General features: G+C 37.1%; 2 protein-coding genes across 2 annotated transcripts; one reads left to right on the forward strand and one right to left on the reverse strand.

Moving 5' to 3' along the window:
• Positions 1 to 205: 205 nt before the first annotated feature.
• On the reverse strand, positions 206 to 9455 carry foxred2 (FAD-dependent oxidoreductase domain containing 2). Its single transcript, XM_022673618.2, has 10 exons — positions 9312 to 9455; positions 7591 to 7813; positions 6725 to 7030; positions 5752 to 6003; positions 5147 to 5485; positions 4419 to 4585; positions 3370 to 3535; positions 2254 to 2480; positions 1645 to 1815; positions 206 to 826 (listed from the first exon to the last, which is right to left on the reverse strand). The coding sequence occupies exons 1-10, from the start codon at positions 9337 to 9339 to the stop codon at positions 594 to 596; spliced, it is 2112 nt and encodes a 703-aa protein (XP_022529339.1). The 5' UTR covers positions 9340 to 9455; the 3' UTR covers positions 206 to 593.
• A 2364-nt stretch (positions 9456 to 11819) lies between these two features.
• On the forward strand, positions 11820 to 19102 carry hmox1a (heme oxygenase 1a). The gene is made up of 6 exons (XM_022673611.2): positions 11820 to 11999; positions 13276 to 13387; positions 13593 to 13808; positions 15934 to 16206; positions 17449 to 17497; positions 17611 to 19102. The coding sequence occupies exons 1-6, from the start codon at positions 11956 to 11958 to the stop codon at positions 17736 to 17738; spliced, it is 822 nt and encodes a 273-aa protein (XP_022529332.1). The 5' UTR covers positions 11820 to 11955; the 3' UTR covers positions 17739 to 19102.
• Positions 19103 to 19177: the final 75 nt, after the last annotated feature.

Below are 19177 nucleotides of genomic sequence, written 5' to 3' on the forward strand. Positions count from 1 at the left end.
GCCTCCTCTAGCTCTTTCCTTCTCTAAGTCTTTTCTATTTCTAAGTCAGTGTTTACTGATTAGCCAAATTTTACATTATATAAAAACCATGCATTAGGGCCCAAGATCGCACTCTCCCTGGATGGGTAGATGAAGCTCTTCAACCTCATCACTTCTTTTCTAATGCTGGGAGCAATGCTGCAGAAAAAAACATGAATACAACATATTCACAATAACTAATTTTATTATAAATATGTTCACTGTCTCAAAGTCTGGGTGACTGTTCCCTTATATCTTGTTAAAACTGTAGCTTGTACAGTATATCTGTAACAATCCTCACTCAATACTGGCATGTATCAGTCCTTTTTAAAAAATCAGTTCAGTACCTGGCACGTATAAAAAATAAATTAAGTATTTCATAGCAGAACCCAACCCAACATATACACATCATTATTTAGAGAAGAACTGCTAATATCAAATTCTAACAATTTTTAACATAACAATAATAATCCTGGATGAAAATATGAGGCATTTATGAAGTACCATAAAAAGGTATAGACAGAAAGTACCGAGTTTCAGAACCACGGATAATTTAGTCTTTGGTTTAAGTTCGTTTAAAGGTCAAAGTTGATTGTTGAAGTCACTGCAGCACCAGCGTGGGTCAGGAATTCAGAAAACGTCCCGTCACCAGCAGGAGTAACTGAGCCCTGATGAGCTGGCATGAGTCCAGCCTCTCGGGCGTGCTGCCACAGGTGGCTGTTTCCCACAAAGCCCTGTTTGTTTAGGTAGCCCTGCTGGCAGAACAGGGGCGGCTTGCGACTGGTTAGGGAAAGTCGAAAACAAGATTCTAAAAAGAGGAAAAAAAAAAAATTAAGATAAACAGCATATAATAAAACAAGTTTATTTTAACAAAATGTATTTTTATTCCAGATCTAGTGTCTATTGATCCATGTCAGGGCGGGATAAGTTTCTCAGGGGGTCCTGGGCTAATTCTCTCTTTTAATGAGGGGGTTCCTTTGTCCTTTGACCATGTATGTGTTTTTCTCAGACGTCCTCTGAGAAAATTACAGGTTGAATTATCTACTGTTTTTCACTAAACTCTGTGGTCCTCTGATATTTTTATTCCTGTTCGAAGGCACACCTCGCGTTTAATAAAACAGCTATTTGTCTACTTCCACGCATCATAATTACTCTTGTAATCCATGTAAACACAACAGCCAGTGTAAATAGAGGAGCTACTGAACGCGATGTCACATAACCAGGAAAGCCAAAAAAAAAACCTCACTGGTCCTTTTGTTTTTTTAATTGCAGTTTAGATGCAAAAGTTTTATCACTAAGTAGAAGTGTACAATATTTTTCACAGAGAAGGCTATGTTTAGACTCCTACACTATATTCAGAATGATTTTGATAGGTGTGAACCACAGCTAAAACCACATGAAATCTGATTTAAGCAAATTGGATCCAAACCATATTTTAATATAGTCTGAAATGCAATTACAATCATTTTTGTACAAATGTGTCTCTGTTTGGTTTTGTGTCAAAGTGACAGAACTGCAGGGGTCCAAGAAAAACACCAAAGGTTAGTTATTGATCATTAAATCCATTTACTACAGCTTGAGACGCACATACTGTAGGCCAGACTGATCGTCATGTACAGTACACACCTGCATAGAATGCTCTGAGATCAGTCTGAAGGCAGTGCTCGAGGAAGTGCCTGAGTGGCTGGCTGTGAGAGATGGGCTGATCCCACTCGGTCAGGAAGTCCTCTACCATGTGATGCACAGCATCAGGACGCGGCAGTGGCCAACCAACCGGACGCTGCTTCATATCTTTCTCTGTGAAGAGAATAATAAAAACAGTGATTTTATAATGTCATATCTGAGGTTTCTCATATCTTGCTGATGATGATGGAGGACTTTACAGTTGCCTAATTAAGTGTGTTAATACACAGAATAAAAGCTCCCCCCAAACATATTACTTCTAAGGCTGCAACTAATGATTATTTTTTTAATTAATTGATGATTAATGAAAAAAAAAGAAAAGAAATAGAAATCTCCAACTGGTTCCATTGCACCACAGCTTAATGCTGAAGGGTTTAATAGCCCTCCAGCCCTTTCGTGGCATCAAGTATGGAGCAAACAGGTTAGTGATTATTTGCTCCAGAAAGTCCTATTCTATTGGCAATACCTTTCTAGTTGCTGTAAACATTCATTAGAACATTAGGACATATTGTATCTATACTGTTTACTTACAATCACTTTATGCTCCCTTACCAGTTGGAAGTTTGCGGTAGTAGTAAATGACCGGGTGGAGGAAGTTGGACTTCCAGGCTTTGGTCCACTCGGACTCAGCACGGCCAGGCCCGAGTGTGTCGGTTCGGTTCAGTCCGTACTGCATGACCAGGACAAGGAGGCCATGTTCTGAGACAAGTCGGCCTGACAGAGTGGACAACTGAGGCATGGCCTGCACTGGAAACTCCTCCAGATACTCACAGTGAGAGCTGAGAAAGAGAAATAGAACGCTGTGATTTAAAGTGACCCAAACATAACGCACACACTGGTAAAAACACCTGCTCTTATTTTGTCTTCTGAAATCAAGTGTATTAAAAAAAGAAAGTTAACCCTACGTAAAGCTTTCTACTGTGAGGATTTGATTCCATTTAGCAACAACAGGACTCCAAAAAGTTTCATACTATTGTTAATTCTTCCCAACAAGGGTTAGACTAGCTGTGTGTGCATTTGCACATCTGTGTCAACAAATGGTGCAACTTGAGGTAGCAGAATGCAGCATTTATAAGAAGGGGTGCCTACAAACATCTGGACATACAGTGTATAACCAAAATTAAAACTAACAAACAGTTGTCATTAGATCTATCTGGACGGGATTAGTTTCTCAGGGCGTCTGTGGAAAACACACTTCAACTCAGTGACAAAACTCTTACATCTGGACTGCAATTGAAAAAACAGGAGGACCAGTGATTTTTACGGCATCGTGTTCAGTAGCCCCTTCATTTCCACTCGCTGTTGATTTTACATGGATCCCAATGGAAATGTGTGCCCAAAGTGTAATTACGGTGTGTAGCAGTGGACAAATAGCTATTTTATTAAATGTGATGTGACAAAACTCAGAGATTTGGATCCGGACAGGACTAAAATTTCCGGAGGACCACGAAGTTCAGGTGAAAAACAGTAGGTAATTCAGCCTATAATCGTCTCAGAGGAAGTCTGAGGAAAAACACATATATGGTCATTCCAAATGGGGAAAAAATCACAGAGGACCCCCATAAAAGAAAAAATTACCCCAGGACCCCTTGAGAAACTTATTCCATCCGGATAGGACTTTAGATTCGCTGATGAATTCACAGACAAAGTAATAGACTAAGCCTTTACCCCTGTAGCAGTATAACATCCCCCAACACCCCAAACATTTGGTATGGTCCAGAAGCTTCATTCACTCTTTTCAAAATCCAGGAAAGCAGCTGACTGGTGGACAGTCTGGTAGCTGGCCAAGCAATGTTGTGGTAACGCTGTTCCAACACCTTATGCACTGCACGCACTGCAACATCAATCAAGAGGGTTGGTTAAGCACTGACAACAATGCATAATCTAATGACATAAAACCGCAAATGTACAGTACTTTAAATGTACTTCTAAGCAACATTTTGCTTAGCTGTCTATGTAATAGGGATGCAAATATTTGGCAACTGAAATAATTCTAAATCAAACCAAAAAGGGCAACAAAGAAAATGCTTGGTGTCCAATTGAATGACTTAAGACATTTTTTTATTTAAAGTTATATTGCAGTGTTTCCTCTTCTATTAGGATTTTTTTTTTCAGCAGTAGTGGCAGGACCCCACCAAACCCTTTAATCTCTAACTGCATAAATTTAAAAATACAAAATTAGGATTGCTTAAAACATTATTTATTATTAGTTTACGACCTCTTTCCAGCTGAAAGGGACAAGCAGCACAGGTCTAGGATAGTAGCTTTAGATGAGGTAGGTTAGCCTTGGCACTTGTAAATGCACTAAAAGACAATCTGCCTTTCTCTGTGTAAATTCCACTCACATTTGACTAGAAAAGCACTGCTGAGGTGAATTCATGTTTAGAATAGCACTACTGAAGTAAATGTATGACTAGAATAACTGCGGCTAAGTGTTCAATAAATATAATAACTGGACATTTGGGATATTTAATCTTGTCAATTGTGGAAAAAAGTGGCAAAATGAATGAAAACCTGAAATTGTTTGATTTCAGCCTGGCCAAAAGATATAATTTGGATGCATCCCTTCTACTTATTGATAAATTGATGATAAAGTGAAGAATATTTATGTACTGCTGTTGTTTTAATTACAGTAAGAAAAAAATTAATGCCCATTACTTTCACTTTAACATATTTACTACCATTGTACATGTGCTTTACAAGATACAACAGCTAACCTGTGTAACGGAACCCATGAATGAAGCCTCCAGCGGACATGCGGTAGTCTCTGGAGTGGGCAGCTGTTCCCAAGACAAACAGGTTGGGGGTTCCCCTGCCCTCATACCACGCAGTTAATGCTGGAAGGCGGCCACGAGCACAACTGCTGTGCAGCAGGCGAGCTGAGCTGTAGGGAAAAAAATAAAACAAGTAATTTATTATCCGTTATTTATTATCTGTTTGCTTTGTGTTGAAAATAGGTCTCTAAAGACATTTCTTACTAAAGTAAACAGTAGTATTTGCAAAAACTACTAACTATAATAGATTCAATCCAGCCCTAATATACAGCTCTGGAAAAAAATAAGAGACCACTTAAAAATGATAAATTTCTTTGATTTTACCAAATTTAAAACATCTGTAATATGATCAAGAGGAAGATGGATGATCACAAGCCATCAAACCAAGCTGAACTGCTTGAATTTTTGCACCAGGAGTGGCATAAAGTTATCCAAAAGCAGTGTGTAAGACTGGTGGAAGAAAACATGCCAAAATGCACGAATTAAACTGTGATTAAAAACCAGGGTTATTTCACCCAATATTGATTTATGAACTCTTAAAACTAAAAATATTTTTCATTCATTTTACTCAAACATATACCTATAAATAAATAATAAAAAATATTTTTTTCAGAGCTGTATGTTTTTTTACGTAACAAATCCACATGTAGGCTGCTGTAAAATATTTATACCCGTCATAGATGGAGAAGTTGAAGCGGAACCCCAGACAGCGGATCACTCGGTCATACGGTTGCCGTAATGAGAAGTTGTCGTCATGATATCCAGGCAGATTTTCAGCAGTAATGTTACCGCTTTTGTTGCTGTTACGATTATCCAAAAGTTCAGAGAGAGTAAGGTAGAACTGTTCTTTCCTCTCTGTAGATTTAACAGTCCTCTTTTTTCCCCCAGTTCTCCTACTTTTCCCTCCATCTTGTCCCCTACGGACAATGGCAATGTCCTCCAGTCCTCCCTCTACTAAACCATCCAGAGACTTTAGCTGGTAAGTGTCTAATAGTTCATTATTCACCGCCCTGTAACACAGAGAGATAAGTAAGGAAAATTAGCTTGCATTTAAACAGGTCTGGTTTTCTCTCAATAAGCCTATAAATCTGTTTTTTGATTTCTATTGGTTATCAGTTTACTCAAGCAGTTAAGTAAAAAGAGCATATTCTGTTTATGATCAGATCATGAAATCCAGTAAAGATAGATGGATTTCATCTCAGCAATGGCATTTCTCAGTCCATGGACTTACTCTTACCAGCAGTAATCAGATGATAATGTGCATTTAAACACATACCTGAGGTCTCCAACATAGTGTGTCTTCCAGGCTAGTCGCACAGGGCTCGGGCTGTACATGTGGATCCGGCTGGCTCTGCCCAAAATGCTCTGCGCCGTCTCAAAGGCGGAGTTTCCTTTGCCCAAGATCAACACAGCCTGATTTTTGTAATCCTCAGGATCTGTGGGAATGGACTCGTAGCCTTCCACCAAGTCAGAGCCAACAAAATCCACCTGCTGAGGAACCCACAGGCCAGTGCACACAAACAGAACCCTACACACAGCAAAAAAAAGGTAGGAACCAGTTAGAGAACATACAAATATAGAGATTCACAGATAAAGAAAAAGAAATCTTGGGACATCTAACACCCTGTTTACACCTGGTTACTTCATGTGACTAGAATGCATCCTGGCAAGATATTGACAGTAATGTCACCTGACAGTAATATGTCTTCACTTAGTAGAAATGAAATTACTCTGATTACTCTGTGTAATGGAATATGCAAATTCCTTAATTGCGCAGCAATTATTACTAGTGTTTCAGTTGTAACGGAAGGTGTTATGGTTGTGGAATTGCTACAACATCTGACTCAAATGCCTCTCAGACAACTTCTGCAGTGGTTTAATGTGAACTGGGTGTGTATACACTTTATTTTTATGTGGCTTGGCCTTATCCAGATAAAATCCTGATACTCAAAACATTTTAAAAATAAGATCGTGGTTAAAAGGCATCAAAAACACCATACAAATAGTGTTTCATAATTAGTACACTAATGGTTGTTATAAAAATCCTACTTTTTATCCCCTAAAACAAGACTAATTTTACTCTCTGTAATAAAATGTACAGTTAAGTTACTGTTCTTTAAGCACTGATAGTATCCTCGATATGCCTTAAAAAAAGCATATTGACAATATAATTAATCGATATAAAATGTCACAATGTTGCCCTCATCTAAAATGCCAATATATAATGCCGACAACTGACGGCACAATACCTGCATTTATAATCTGCCCCATGCTGATCAGTCAGTATGTAGCCTTTGCTTCCAGTGAAATCTGCAGCTCGAACTTTTCCTATATCAGTGGCGTATTTAACCCGCAGTCCCAGCTCTCTCTCAAACATAGAGAGGTAGAGGGGGTAGGCGTCAGCGTGAGGGTACAGGTCCTCACTGACTCTCTGAAACAGCAGGTCCGGCTGGTCACTCAGCAGAGAGTTCCAGTCATGACGCAGGTTGAATTCCTTGTTTTGTCTCCCTGTGTAGATCTTATTGATGCTGATAAGTTTTCTATGTCGAGGATACCTGACAAAAACAGAGTGGGTAAAATCATGCAGCTTTACCAGCAAAAAGGCAACGAATTATATTATAAAAAGTAATATTAGATGTAAAACAAGAGAATCAGTTCTTACTTTTTAGTAGATGTGTAAAACTACTAAAAAAAACTACTAAAAAAAAATACTGATATCACAGTATTGTAAGATTACATTGTGGAATACTGTATGGATTCTCAAAAACAGTCTCGTTTTTGTATGCTGTGTTTAAACCCCGACCACTAGAGGGCAGTGTTGTACTTTGTTTTTCAAAAACAAATGCAGGTACTTTTCTTTGTTTTTTTTTAGCAAAATTATTTAATATATTAACTCAAATTAAAGGAATATCCCAAACAACTAAACCCTTTTTTCAGTTTTTAGCCGTTTAGCTCGATTCACCCCCAAGTGCACATTTCCAGGCTCCCTCCAGTGTTTTTCAGTCATTTCATGATATATTGGGAAAATAGGAGGTGGGTATGCTCTCCATTACCTGCTCTGGTCACACTTCATAATCATTTTACATACTGCTATCCTATGACTTTTGGCACTTACCTCTGGAAGAAACTTCCAGGTCCAGTGTTTCGCTCTAATATTATATAGTCTCTGTGACTCCGGGAGAGGAAGTAACCCATCTGCAGGCCTGCAGGTCCAGCCCCCAGTATGCAGTAATCGTGGTGGTGAGTTTTGTTAATCCCATAATGTTCACCAGAGACACTGAGGACCCGAGAAACTACTGACAGGAGGCAGAGGATGGCCAGCACCAGCTCCATCAGCACTGCATAAAGAAATAGGGAAGAAAAAAACATGCAATACAAATGACTTGCCTGCAACAGGTATTTATGTATACTTGGCAATGGTGAAAACATTATAACCCAATATTTAAAGAATTTATTTCACGTGTACAATATTTACTGAAACATATTTTAACAAGCATGTTCAACAATATTTGGATAAATGGTGGAAGGTATATACTTTTGTCTATCAGATCTCTCTCCTAAAGCTTTCAGCTTAATCTAGGAGTCCATAAACATGTGGCTAAATGTTTGAGTCCTAAAAGAATTTTGGATAAATGTTGAAATGTATATATTTTTGTCTAACAAAGCTGTGTCCACAAGCTTCTCTGATACATGATGGAGTCCAAAAACATTTAGCTAATTGTTGGATTGTATATACTTTTGTCTGACAGAGCTCTATCCTAAAGCTTTCAGCTAAACGTAAGAGTCCAAAATCATTTGGATAAATGGTGGGATGTACAGCTCTGGAAAGAAATTTCAAACCATCTTCCTCCATCAGAATGATCATCTTCCTCCATCAAACCAATCTAAACTGCTTGATTTTTTGCCTCCAGATGTGGCATAAAGTTATCCAAAAGCAGTGTGTAAGACTGATGGAGGAGAACATGCCAAGATGCATGAAAACTGTGACTAAAAAACAGGGTTATTGCACTAAATATTGATTTCTGAACTCTATGAATATGAACTTGTTTTGTTTGCATTATTTGAGGTTTGAAAGCGACAAAGGAACAATATTTTTATTGGGAATTTGGAAGAAATGTTGTCAGTAGTTTATAGAATAAAACAACAATGTTCATTTTACTCAAATATATACCTATAAATAGCAAAAGCAGAAAAACTGATTAAGAAACTGAAGTGGTCTCTTATTTGTTTCCAGAGCTGTGTGTGTCTGACAGAGCGGTCCTTAAGCTTTTGGCTAAATGTTGAAGTCCAAAAAAATTAAGATACATTAAGAAGAAACGAACACATTTGGTTTGACAGTCCAAATGTTTTCAGATTAATATTGGAGTCCAAAAACTCTAGTTTTGTTGATAGAGCTGTTTCCACAAGCTTGTGGATAAATGTTAAGAGACTGTTAGAAAGCGTTGTAATTATTTGGCTCCAATAAAAAATCTAGGAGAGTAAAACAGTAAATCTAGCTAGCTAGTTAAAGCTAGCTAAGCTAGCTAGTTACCCTAGTTAAACCCAAACTGGGCCTCCAGCTACTGGAAAGAAGCTGTTACCTTTCTCCTTCAGCTAAAATTAACAATAAAATCAGTTTTGTTTAGTTAGAAGTGGGAAAATGCGAAAGTAAAGCAATAAATACAGCTAAATTCACAGCTAAGGCCTCCCGGCCGCACGCTCTAACCTACTCCTGAACCGCTAACGTTACCCGCCTCCAGAGCCTTAACTCCCGGACTAACACCGCGACTCCCACCGCGACACCAGGACTATGGAAATCTACAAAGAAAACACCTTTTTGTAAATCACACCACCTACCTCTCACCATGGCAGCTCCCTCTGTCATTCAGAACTCTGTACATAAGCAGTAAATGATTTGTGCATGATTAACGTTAACATCCCTGTGTCTGTTTCAGTCACTTCCATAACATCCTCCTCCTCCTCCTCAGCTCAGCTCAACACAGACACAGACCCACAGCACGCACCGCCCACAGGTTCATCCACCAATCAGAGAAGATGAGGGCGTGGCCTGGGATTTGTTAAAGCAGCAGTGTTTAATATATATATATATATATATATAACGTTATATATTTATTTATTTTCAATCAAATTAAGTAGTACTACAGGTGTTGGACAATGAAACTGAAACACCTGGTTTTAGACCACAATCATTTATTGTCCCGATGGACAGTTCTAGTGGAAACAGAAGAGTTGAGGTGCACATTGAATTCTGCTGTGATTTGGGCAGCCGTGGTTTTATGTTTTTTGGATACAATCCGGGTTAGCACCCGAACATTTTCCTCTTACAGTGTCCACAGTTAATCCTGTTGGATGTGGTGTGTCCTGCTTGGGGGTATGCTGACGTTACCCTGGATACCGTGGCTCTTGATACATCACCAAGACTTGCTGTCTTGGTCACAGATGCGCCAGCAAGACGTGCACCAACAATGTGTCCTCTTTTAAACTCGCCCATAATGTTGTGTGCATTGCAATATTTTGAGCAAAACTGTGCTCTTACCCTGCTAATTGAATCTTCACACTCTGCTCTTACATTTTCACCGGAGAGGTCTCTAAATCCCTAGGTAACTAGGTGCCACAGGTCTTACTCACATCGGATATGTTCACAATACCAGGCTGAAGTGACACAGTCCAATTTTTTCGAATCAGATTTGAGTCACTTTCATACGTGGTCTTAAATTGTCCAAATGTCCAATTTACTAAATTTACTACAGGTACACAAAATGTTCCAAAAAAATTTGCGGTGTCATGGTTCCACTGTGCTCCAAATCCCAGCTTATAAATGTGGTTCCACCGGAGGAGCTCTTATCCAGCCTCTACTCCAATACCAGAAGATTGAACTTCAGCCCAACATAATTCCTGAAAATGTGCATGAGTGAATCTAAATCAAGTTGATTTGAAGAGTCGAGTAGAGCAGCAAATTATTCGGTCTGTTCCAGTAAATTGTATAGATGACAGATTTGTTTAATGTCCGAATCTGATTCTCTGCAGATTTTCAGAGAATTTGCATCACCCTTGTGACTTTCCTGGGATTTTTTCAGGACCCTCTACAGTACTGATGCACATCTTTAAACACTGAACTAAACACTACAGGAATCTATTTTTGTTACAAGCTTTCCACAGTAAATGTATGTATTTTATATGTTTAGGTTTATTAATTGTTTTTTATATTTTTTTCATATATATTTATTTTTATTTTCAAGAAAACTAATGTAAAACAGTCATTCTCTGGCAGCAGGGGTGCCATATAAGTATTAGTTTTGTTAAACATTGTAATTTTGTGTACTTTAATGTGCTAAGCCATGTTTTCCCATTTTTGCTGTGTCATGGTTCCAATGTGCTCCGGCTCCCAGCTGAGTCATGTTAAGAAACACACACACTCTGATTTAGTGCTGACCTCTAAACACACACACATGCGCAGCAGTGCTTTACTATGTACATAATCTTTACACTCGATCTCTCTGCAAAAAAACTACCTTGTTACAAAAAAACTAGAAACAGTATATAAAATTTGAGATGTAAAGTATAAAGTATGAGTATATAGTAAAAAAAAGTAGAGTCTAGAAAATGCTTAATATATGCATATGCATCCCAAAGTCTCAAGAAGTCTTTTGAAGTAGTAAGATAAATAATCTTAGACTTATATCTTATATTTTCATACAGTATCAGAATAGCTTGAGTAGTGACTTTACTTAAAGTTAAAGAATGATTTAGGATAAGGTGTAAATTCTATGAGACTGATTATTCCTAAAATAAAGATAAATAATCTTAGACTAATATCTTATATTTTTGCACAGTATCAGAATAACTTGAGTAGTGACTTTAGAGTTAAAATGAATTAGGATACGCTGAAAATCCTATGTGAGACTAATTATTCCTAAAATAAGATAAATAATCTTACACTTATATCTAAAATTTTTACACAGTACCAAAATAACTTGAGTAGTGACTTTACTTAAAGTTATAATGATTTAAAATAATGTGAAAAATCTATGTGAGACTGATTAAGATTATTATTCCTAAAATAAGCAAAATGATCTTACACTTAAAATGCTTGGTAAGACAAAAAATCTTATCAGAGGGGAAAAAAATAAGTTTTTTTTGTTGCAGTGAAGCACTTCTCCACCTTAGTCCTGCTGCTGTCCTGCTGTGACATGGTTCTGTAGAGCAGTGAGCAGCAGGTGAAAAATGTCCACTCATGATAAGCCTGTAAGGCATGTGAGGCATTACTCAACATTCTCACTTCCCCTTCGCTTGAACTTGCAAACCATGAGGGTAAAGAGTGGATATAAAAGAGGCAGAGAGAAGCATCAGAACCCAGAGCAGCGGTCAGCACAGTCTGAGGAGGAACAGCAGCAGCAGCACAGCCACATTCAGGAATATATATCCATTTAATAATCCAGAATAATCTACTTATCCTCAAGGATCTACTGATTCAGAAGAGATGGACAGCAAGACGAGCAGCAAAGCAGCCAACAAAGCTGGAAGGTATCATAAGAGCAGAACTTTTTTTAAAAATATTCCTATTAAAACAATGTACTGTAAATTTAGACAATTATTTTATTGTTCTATTGTTCTATAGAACAAAACAACTAACAAAAATATTATGTATTATTAGACTGTACTACAAGAATAGTACAGGAGACAAAACTTAAAATTTAACATAGATCATTATAGAAGTATAAAATACTATATTTAAACTTTTTTTTCAAGATAATAAGTAATTATTAATAACAAATAATTGTTGTATGGGGCAATCACATAATGGCATATTGTTGTTTTGTTTTCTTGTAAAGAATAAGCTGTGTACAAATACAGCGCATTTAATATGATTTAATTAAAAAAAGTAAAAAGATCGATTTCTTTGAATTAATAAAACATTTTGCATAACATAGACTAGGTTTTGTAAAAAAAAAAAGTAGTGAGAATATGTTGTTGATAAGGGACTGATTAGATAAACTAAGTGCTAATGTATGGGAAATGCAAATACTGGACTGTTGTAGAGGTTTGAAAAGATTTAACACACACATTAAGTCTAAATGTATTGTTTACTTGCTATATGTATAATATAGCTTTGAAAAATTTATATATTATATATATATATATATATATATATATATATATATATATTATATGTTTGAGTAAAATGGACATTGTTGTATTCTAAACTACTGACAAATTCCAAATCCCTAATAATAATAATAATAATAATAATAATAATAATAATAATAATAATAATAATAATAATAATAATAATGATAATAATAATAATATAATTTTAAGCATTTATTTCCAAAAAATGAGAAATGATCAAAATGATGAAAAAGAAGCAAATAAACAAGTTCATATTCATTTAGAATCAATATTTGGTAAAATAATAATAACTCTGATTTTTATGTGATTATTATTCATGTGATTATTGATATTGTTTCCAAATGAATATGAACTTGTTTATTTGCCTCTTTTTCATTATTTTGATCATTTTGATCATGTTTTTGCAGAAAATGAGAAATGATCAACATAATGAGAAAAAAGCAAATAAACAAGTTCAACATTACTAATGTTTTGAGAGTTTACAAAAAAATAATTATTTGGTAGAATAACCCTAATTGACATAACAAAAAAAGCATGACCGGTGTAAGGTCTTAAGCCCCCCAGTATAATTTTCTCAGATGTATATTCATGAGAGTGCTGTGCTGTGCAGTTCTGTGCTATATAGACTGTATACTAAACACACAGTATAATACTGTCTTTACCTCCACAGTGATCTGTCAGAGCAGATTAAAGAGATCACCAAAGACGCCCATGTTCGTGCTGAAAACACCCAGCTAATGCTGAACTACCAGAAAGGACAGATCACCCAGGCTCAGTATAAGGTAATTATAAAACTATAAGCAAACAGCATTGATGCCAATCTTTAAACAGTAAGCTAAACACTGAAACAATCTTTCACAATGGGAACTGTCCTCAGGAAAAGCTTAGCTGCTGACCCCGTCTTTCTCTTCCCTTCCAAAGAATAAACCCAGTTCTCTAAATCTGCACACTCAGCTCTCGACACTTCTTTTTTCTCTGTGTTTACAGCTTCTCCTGTGTTCCCTGTACGAGATCTACCGGGTGTTGGAGCAGGAGATGGACAGGAACTCGCGTCACCCAGCTGTGGAGCCCATCTATTTCCCTCAGGAGCTGGCCAGGGTGGAGGCCCTGGAGAGGGATCTGGAGTTTTTCTTTGGGCTGCAGTGGAGAAAAAGAGTTACAGTACCTGCAGCGACGCTCAGATATGCAGAGAGACTGAGAGAGGTACAGCATGATATTATAATATATATATATATACACAGCTCTGGAAAAAAATAAGAGACCACTTCAGTTTCTAAATCAGTTTCTTTTGTTGTTTTATTCTATAAACTACGGACTGCATTTCTCCCAAAATCAGAATTAAAATATTGTCATTTAGAGCATTTATTTGCAGAAAATGAGAAATGACCCTTTTTTTATCACAGTTGTCATGCATCTTGGCATGTTCTCCTCCACCTGTCTTACACACTGCTTTTGGATAACTTTATGTCACTCCTGGTGCAAAAATTCAAGCAGTTCAGCTTGGTTTGATGGCTTGTGATCATCCATCTTCCTCTTGATTATATTCCAGAGGTTTTTAATTTGGTAAAATCAAATAAACTCATAATTTTTAAGTGGCCTCTTATTGTTTTCCAGAGGTGTAATATCTATAATCTACAGAAATAGTGTGATCAAACAACAAATGGCCAGAATTTAATTTTAACCCAGATGTAGATCAAGGTCATCTTTATTTACGATTCAGCCCAAAGGAAATAAGTCTGACTTTTAACAATCTTTATTTTTTATTTTTGTAAAATGAACAAATAATATTAATTGTTAACTAACTAATTGTTTTTAACTTTTATTATTAACAAACAACAAAATTAACCAAAGTAAAATAATCTGTTATAATCTGTGAAACTGATGTTGACTGCTCTGGTCAGTCAATGGTTGAGACAGGAGAGAGATAAAACCTTCTTAACTTTCAATGGAAGTCAATGTAAACAAAGTTTATTTCAGGTCATTTTGAAGTATTTCTATTGGTCCATTTATTAGGAAATGTTGACACAGTCTAAGGGACAGTTTGTGTGTTCAAATTATGTAGTAATCTAAAAATACAGAAACTTTTTTTATTGTGGTGATCAACCAGCATCAGACCAGCACTAAAAGAAGCATTTGTTGTATTTTGAACACTGGTATAATGGTCAGCCAGCACCACCATGTAGTTCCTGCTGCTCTAAGCTCACTTTTAGCAGGGTACCAATAAAAATGGCATCCAAAAGAAATATATGTTTTCTAGAGCAACTCTAAAAGTAGTTTCGTTGGCATAATATTGTCTGCAGAGTGGTTTAGAGCAGTGATCCTCAAACTGTGTTGCGGAGGTATTCAAAGCATTTTAGGGTGGTATACTAAAATTTATGCATGCACAAAAATATTATTTTTTTTACAACCTCAGGTTTGTTTTTGTTTAGTGCTTAACTTGGTAGGACCATGTATGTATCATTACACTTCAGTTCTTTAGAGCTTCATAGGACCTGCAATTGAACCCTGTGGAACTCCATGATTCCCAATAGTTTCTGTATTAGTAATATTGGCAAAATAATTAGCCTAGGGGTTAAGAGGGGTCCCACTCCTCTTATTTCCCTTTGTGTCAAGCTTTCCCACATGTCTTGGTAGGCATAAAGCATTTACAAGAAACAATACACAAAAATTTGGTGATCGCAAAGTTGGTAAGACCCACAAAATAGCCCCAGTATGTAGTCCTTAAAGGTTTTAGTTTGATCTTGGGTGGTGCATTGCATTAAAAGTTTGAGGACCTCTGCTTTAGAGGATCTTTGATGGCATCCACCCTCTGATTAATCCGAATAAGGATATGAAAGTGCCATGTATGGAAATGTTACTAACACACAGTGAGAGCTCTCTAACCCCCCCCAAAAAAGGGAATTTAAGGTATTTAATGCTTTTCATTATGGTAATAAGACTTTAAACTACACAGAAATCAGTTTCAATTTCCCCAGTTTAATTATTTTATATTTTAATGTCTTCTTTCATTGCATGTCATGTAATGAAAATGTGATTGACCTAACATATTTCATTGTTTATGGTTATCTTGTTTTGTTTCATCGATACATTTTGACTTTCTAAAACATTTTTTTTAAAGTGTGATGACAATATGAGAAATATTAGATAAAATTAATAATGTTTATTTCTAGAAAATGCAGTTGCAAGTCCCTTCGGTCTCTTGAAAATGAAACAGTATTAAGGTTGTGATGTTACTGAAATCAGTCGTTACTGTCTGTAAGGGGTAGGTTATCCTAGGGCGATGCATGCTATATTAATATTGTCTTATATTCTCTAATTAATTCGGCAGATTGGCAGAAGCAGCCCCAATCTCCTGGTGGCCCACGCTTACACCCGTTATCTTGGTGACCTGTCAGGAGGGCAGGTTCTGGGGAAAATCACCCAGAAGACTATGGGACTCAGTGGCAACGAGGGCGTGGCCTTCTTCTCGTTTCCTGAAGTGAGCAGTGCTCATCGTTTTAAGCAAATGTACAGAAGCAGGATGAACAGCATTGAACTGAGTGAGGAGGAGCGCAAGAAGGTCCTGGATGAGGCAGTTAAAGCTTTCGAGTTCAACATTGAGGTAAGCCTTACTGACTAAATTATGTATTACAGCAGTCTATACACCAATTGGCCATAATAATAATAATAATCATACCACCGGTCAATTTTATCACCACAGTTTACCATATAAAAGCATTTGTAGTTCTATAATTACTGACTGTAGTCTCTGCTGACTTTATTATTATACTACTTTCACCATGATCTTCAATGGTCAAGACCCCACAGAATAGACCACCACAGAGCAGCTATTATTGTTTGGGTGGTGGGATTCTCAGCATCCTGTGAGCACTGATGAATGTCTAGTGCAGAGGGTGGGAAATTAAGTTTGGCCGTGGGCCAGGTATTTTTAAGCCATTAAATGGCAGGCCACAAAAAATATATATTTTTAGTAAAATGAATAGTAATAGGATGGAGTGCTAAAGACAATTAGCTCTCCAGCCCAGAAGGTTATTGAACCCAATTGCAGAACAGTTAAATTCAAAGCAGGTAAACCCTGCGCCGTCAGGGTCGCGGTCCAATACACTATCGCTACCCAGGCTAGTGAACTGAGACGCAGCCGGTGACAAAACGCCATTATAAGGAGAGAAGGAGCCCAAGAACAGGCGGAAAAATGAGAATGGGTGGAAACCAAAGTCACGCCGAAAGCAACAGAGAGAGACAGGAGAGGAATGTAAACAAAAGCTCACCAGAAAAGCATTTTCGTTTTTTCATTATCGTTCATAATCATTCATTATAGTTTAAACAACCTCACAAGCCAGATGTTTCATGCTTGCGGGCCACATCTGGCCCACGGGCCGCCTATTGCCGACCCCTGGTCTAAAGGATGGCCAACACAATCAGTGCAGCAACAGATTCAGAGCTTTTGTTTCTGACTTTACTTTATTATCTACAAGGTGAGCAGCTGTGGGTAGGAGTGTCTAATAGAGCCTAATACAGTGAGTGATTAAACACAGTGTTTAATAACTCCAGCGGCACTGCTGTATCTGATCGACTCATACTCGTGCTGAGGACCATCCAAATAAAAATAGCTGCTCTGTGGTGGTTTTCCCTTCTGTGGGGTCCTGAGCTTTGAAGAACAGGGTGAAAGGAGGATAATAATAATAAAGTATACAGACTACTCATTATACAACTACAAATGGCTGTAGAACCAAGGAAGTGGTGTTAATGTTATGGCTGAGGGGGGTAAAAGAGAAAAAAAGCTCTTTTTGGTATTAAATTTTACAATTTCCTTAGTATGACCCACTTATTCTTCCTTTAACAGGTATTTGATGACCTTCAGAGAATCCTGAGCATCACAGAACAGGCATCTGGTAAGCATCACATTTTCTCCAGAAAACCACCCAGAAAATTAAATGTACATTTTAAGCCGGACTCTGTGTTTGGTGAAGATAAAGCTTATACTTTTTCTCCTTTTTTTTTTTAGGTGGCAGTGGAGAAGGAAAGACACCGACCACACCATTATCTGCCGTTTCAAGATCTGCAGTCGCTCAGTTTACGTTAGGAGTGTGCGCAGCACTGGTGACTGTTGGAATGGGAGTTTATGCTTTTTAAAATTATATACATAAATGGTACAAATGTTAGATTTTATTTTCTGTTAGCCTGCTGAATTTAATACTGGAGAAAAAGATGCCATAAACACCAAACTTTTACTTATACATCTGAAAGTTTAGGATTAATATCTGGATTGTATAACTTCAGACTACTATAAACAGTAACCAGCTGTAAACAGTCATTGATGCACTATATACTGTATTTTGCCAAAAGTATCTGCTCACCAATCCAAATAATTAAATTCAGGTGTTCCAATCAAGTCCATGGTCACAGGTTTATAATAAAACCCAGCAGCTAGTCATGCTGCAGACTGCTTCTAGAAACATTAGTGAAAGAATGGGTCTCAGGCTCTTTTAGGAGCTTAGTGAACTCCAGCACCATAGTACCGTGATAGGATGCAGCATCTGTGCAACAAATCCAGTTGTGAAATTTCACTACTCACTACTAAATATTCCACAGCCAACTGTCAGTGATATGACACAGTGGACAAGACTGGAAACGACAGGGACTCTGTCAGTGTAAAATAACAGTGGATGCTGAGGAGCATCACAGTGCACAGAGTTCACCAACTTTTTGCAGATTCACTACATCATTAAACATCTCCAAACTTCATGTAGCTTCAGATTATCTTAAAGAACAGTAGAGTAGAGAAAAGACTCTAGGAATAGAGTGTGTATAAATCCATCATCAAACGATGCAAAGCAGGCGAGCGGATACTTCTGGCAACATGGTGTATTTTTTATTTTTATTTTTTACTGATAAAATATTAGTATACAACTATTGATTTCATCTATAGTAATGTAATCACAGAAATACAAATCTGATCTTAAAGCCCTATCCGGACAGGGTTAGTTTCTCAGGGGAAAGTCTGTGAAAAATCTCACTTCTACTCAGTGAACAGGATCAGTGAGTTTTTTTGGCTTTTTTCGCATTCAGTTGCTCCTCCATTTACATTCACTGTTGTGTTTACGTGGATCTCCATGGAAAAGCATCCAAAATGTAATTACAGTGCATGGCAGTGGATAAAAAAGCTATTTTATTAAACGTGAGGTGGTGAAACTTCAGCCAATTCAGTCTGTAATTTTCTCAGAGGAAAAATGTGAGAAAAACACATACATGCTCGTTCTGGACAGGAATAAAATCACAGAGGATCCCCCATAAAAGAGAAAATTACCCCAGGACCCCTTGAGAAACTAATCCCTTCCAGATTGGGCTATAGAGTATTACTTCTTGCTTTTTCCAACATGTGACTTAAAACTCTTAAATTATTGACTAACTCTAACCTTACATTTTACTAACATACCGCTCAATAATATATATTCTATGCACTCCAAGTTCATACTGAAGCCATGGATTGTTAAATAAATATTGTATTTAAAAAATAAAAAAAAAATACATATTCATCTCCTAATGTGTGTCGTGACAGCACTGTAAGGGAA

Source organism: Astyanax mexicanus, chromosome 19, assembly GCF_023375975.1.
Source record: "Astyanax mexicanus isolate ESR-SI-001 chromosome 19, AstMex3_surface, whole genome shotgun sequence".
Lineage (NCBI taxonomy): Eukaryota > Metazoa > Chordata > Actinopteri > Characiformes > Acestrorhamphidae > Astyanax > Astyanax mexicanus.

What these genes read in the sequence shown, in the direction of transcription:
- foxred2 (XM_022673618.2), bottom strand. Translation starts at nt 9,339, where the DNA reads ATGACAGAGGGAGCTGCCATGGTGAGAG. An exon ending in GGGGCAGATTATAAATGCAG is followed by an intron (nt 6,004 to 6,724) that starts GTATTGTGCCGT and finishes TGCTGTGTGTAG; the next exon opens with GGTTCTGTTTGTGTGCACTG. An exon ending in GATGTTATACTGCTACAGGG is followed by an intron (nt 2,481 to 3,369) that starts GTAAAGGCTTAG and finishes TCTCTTTCTCAG; the next exon opens with CTCTCACTGTGAGTATCTGG.
- hmox1a (XM_022673611.2), top strand. Translation starts at nt 11,956, where the DNA reads ATGGACAGCAAGACGAGCAGCAAAGCAGCCAACAAAGCTGGAAG. An exon ending in ATGCAGAGAGACTGAGAGAG is followed by an intron (nt 13,809 to 15,933) that starts GTACAGCATGAT and finishes TTAATTCGGCAG; the next exon opens with ATTGGCAGAAGCAGCCCCAA. An exon ending in CTTTCGAGTTCAACATTGAG is followed by an intron (nt 16,207 to 17,448) that starts GTAAGCCTTACT and finishes TTCCTTTAACAG; the next exon opens with GTATTTGATGACCTTCAGAG.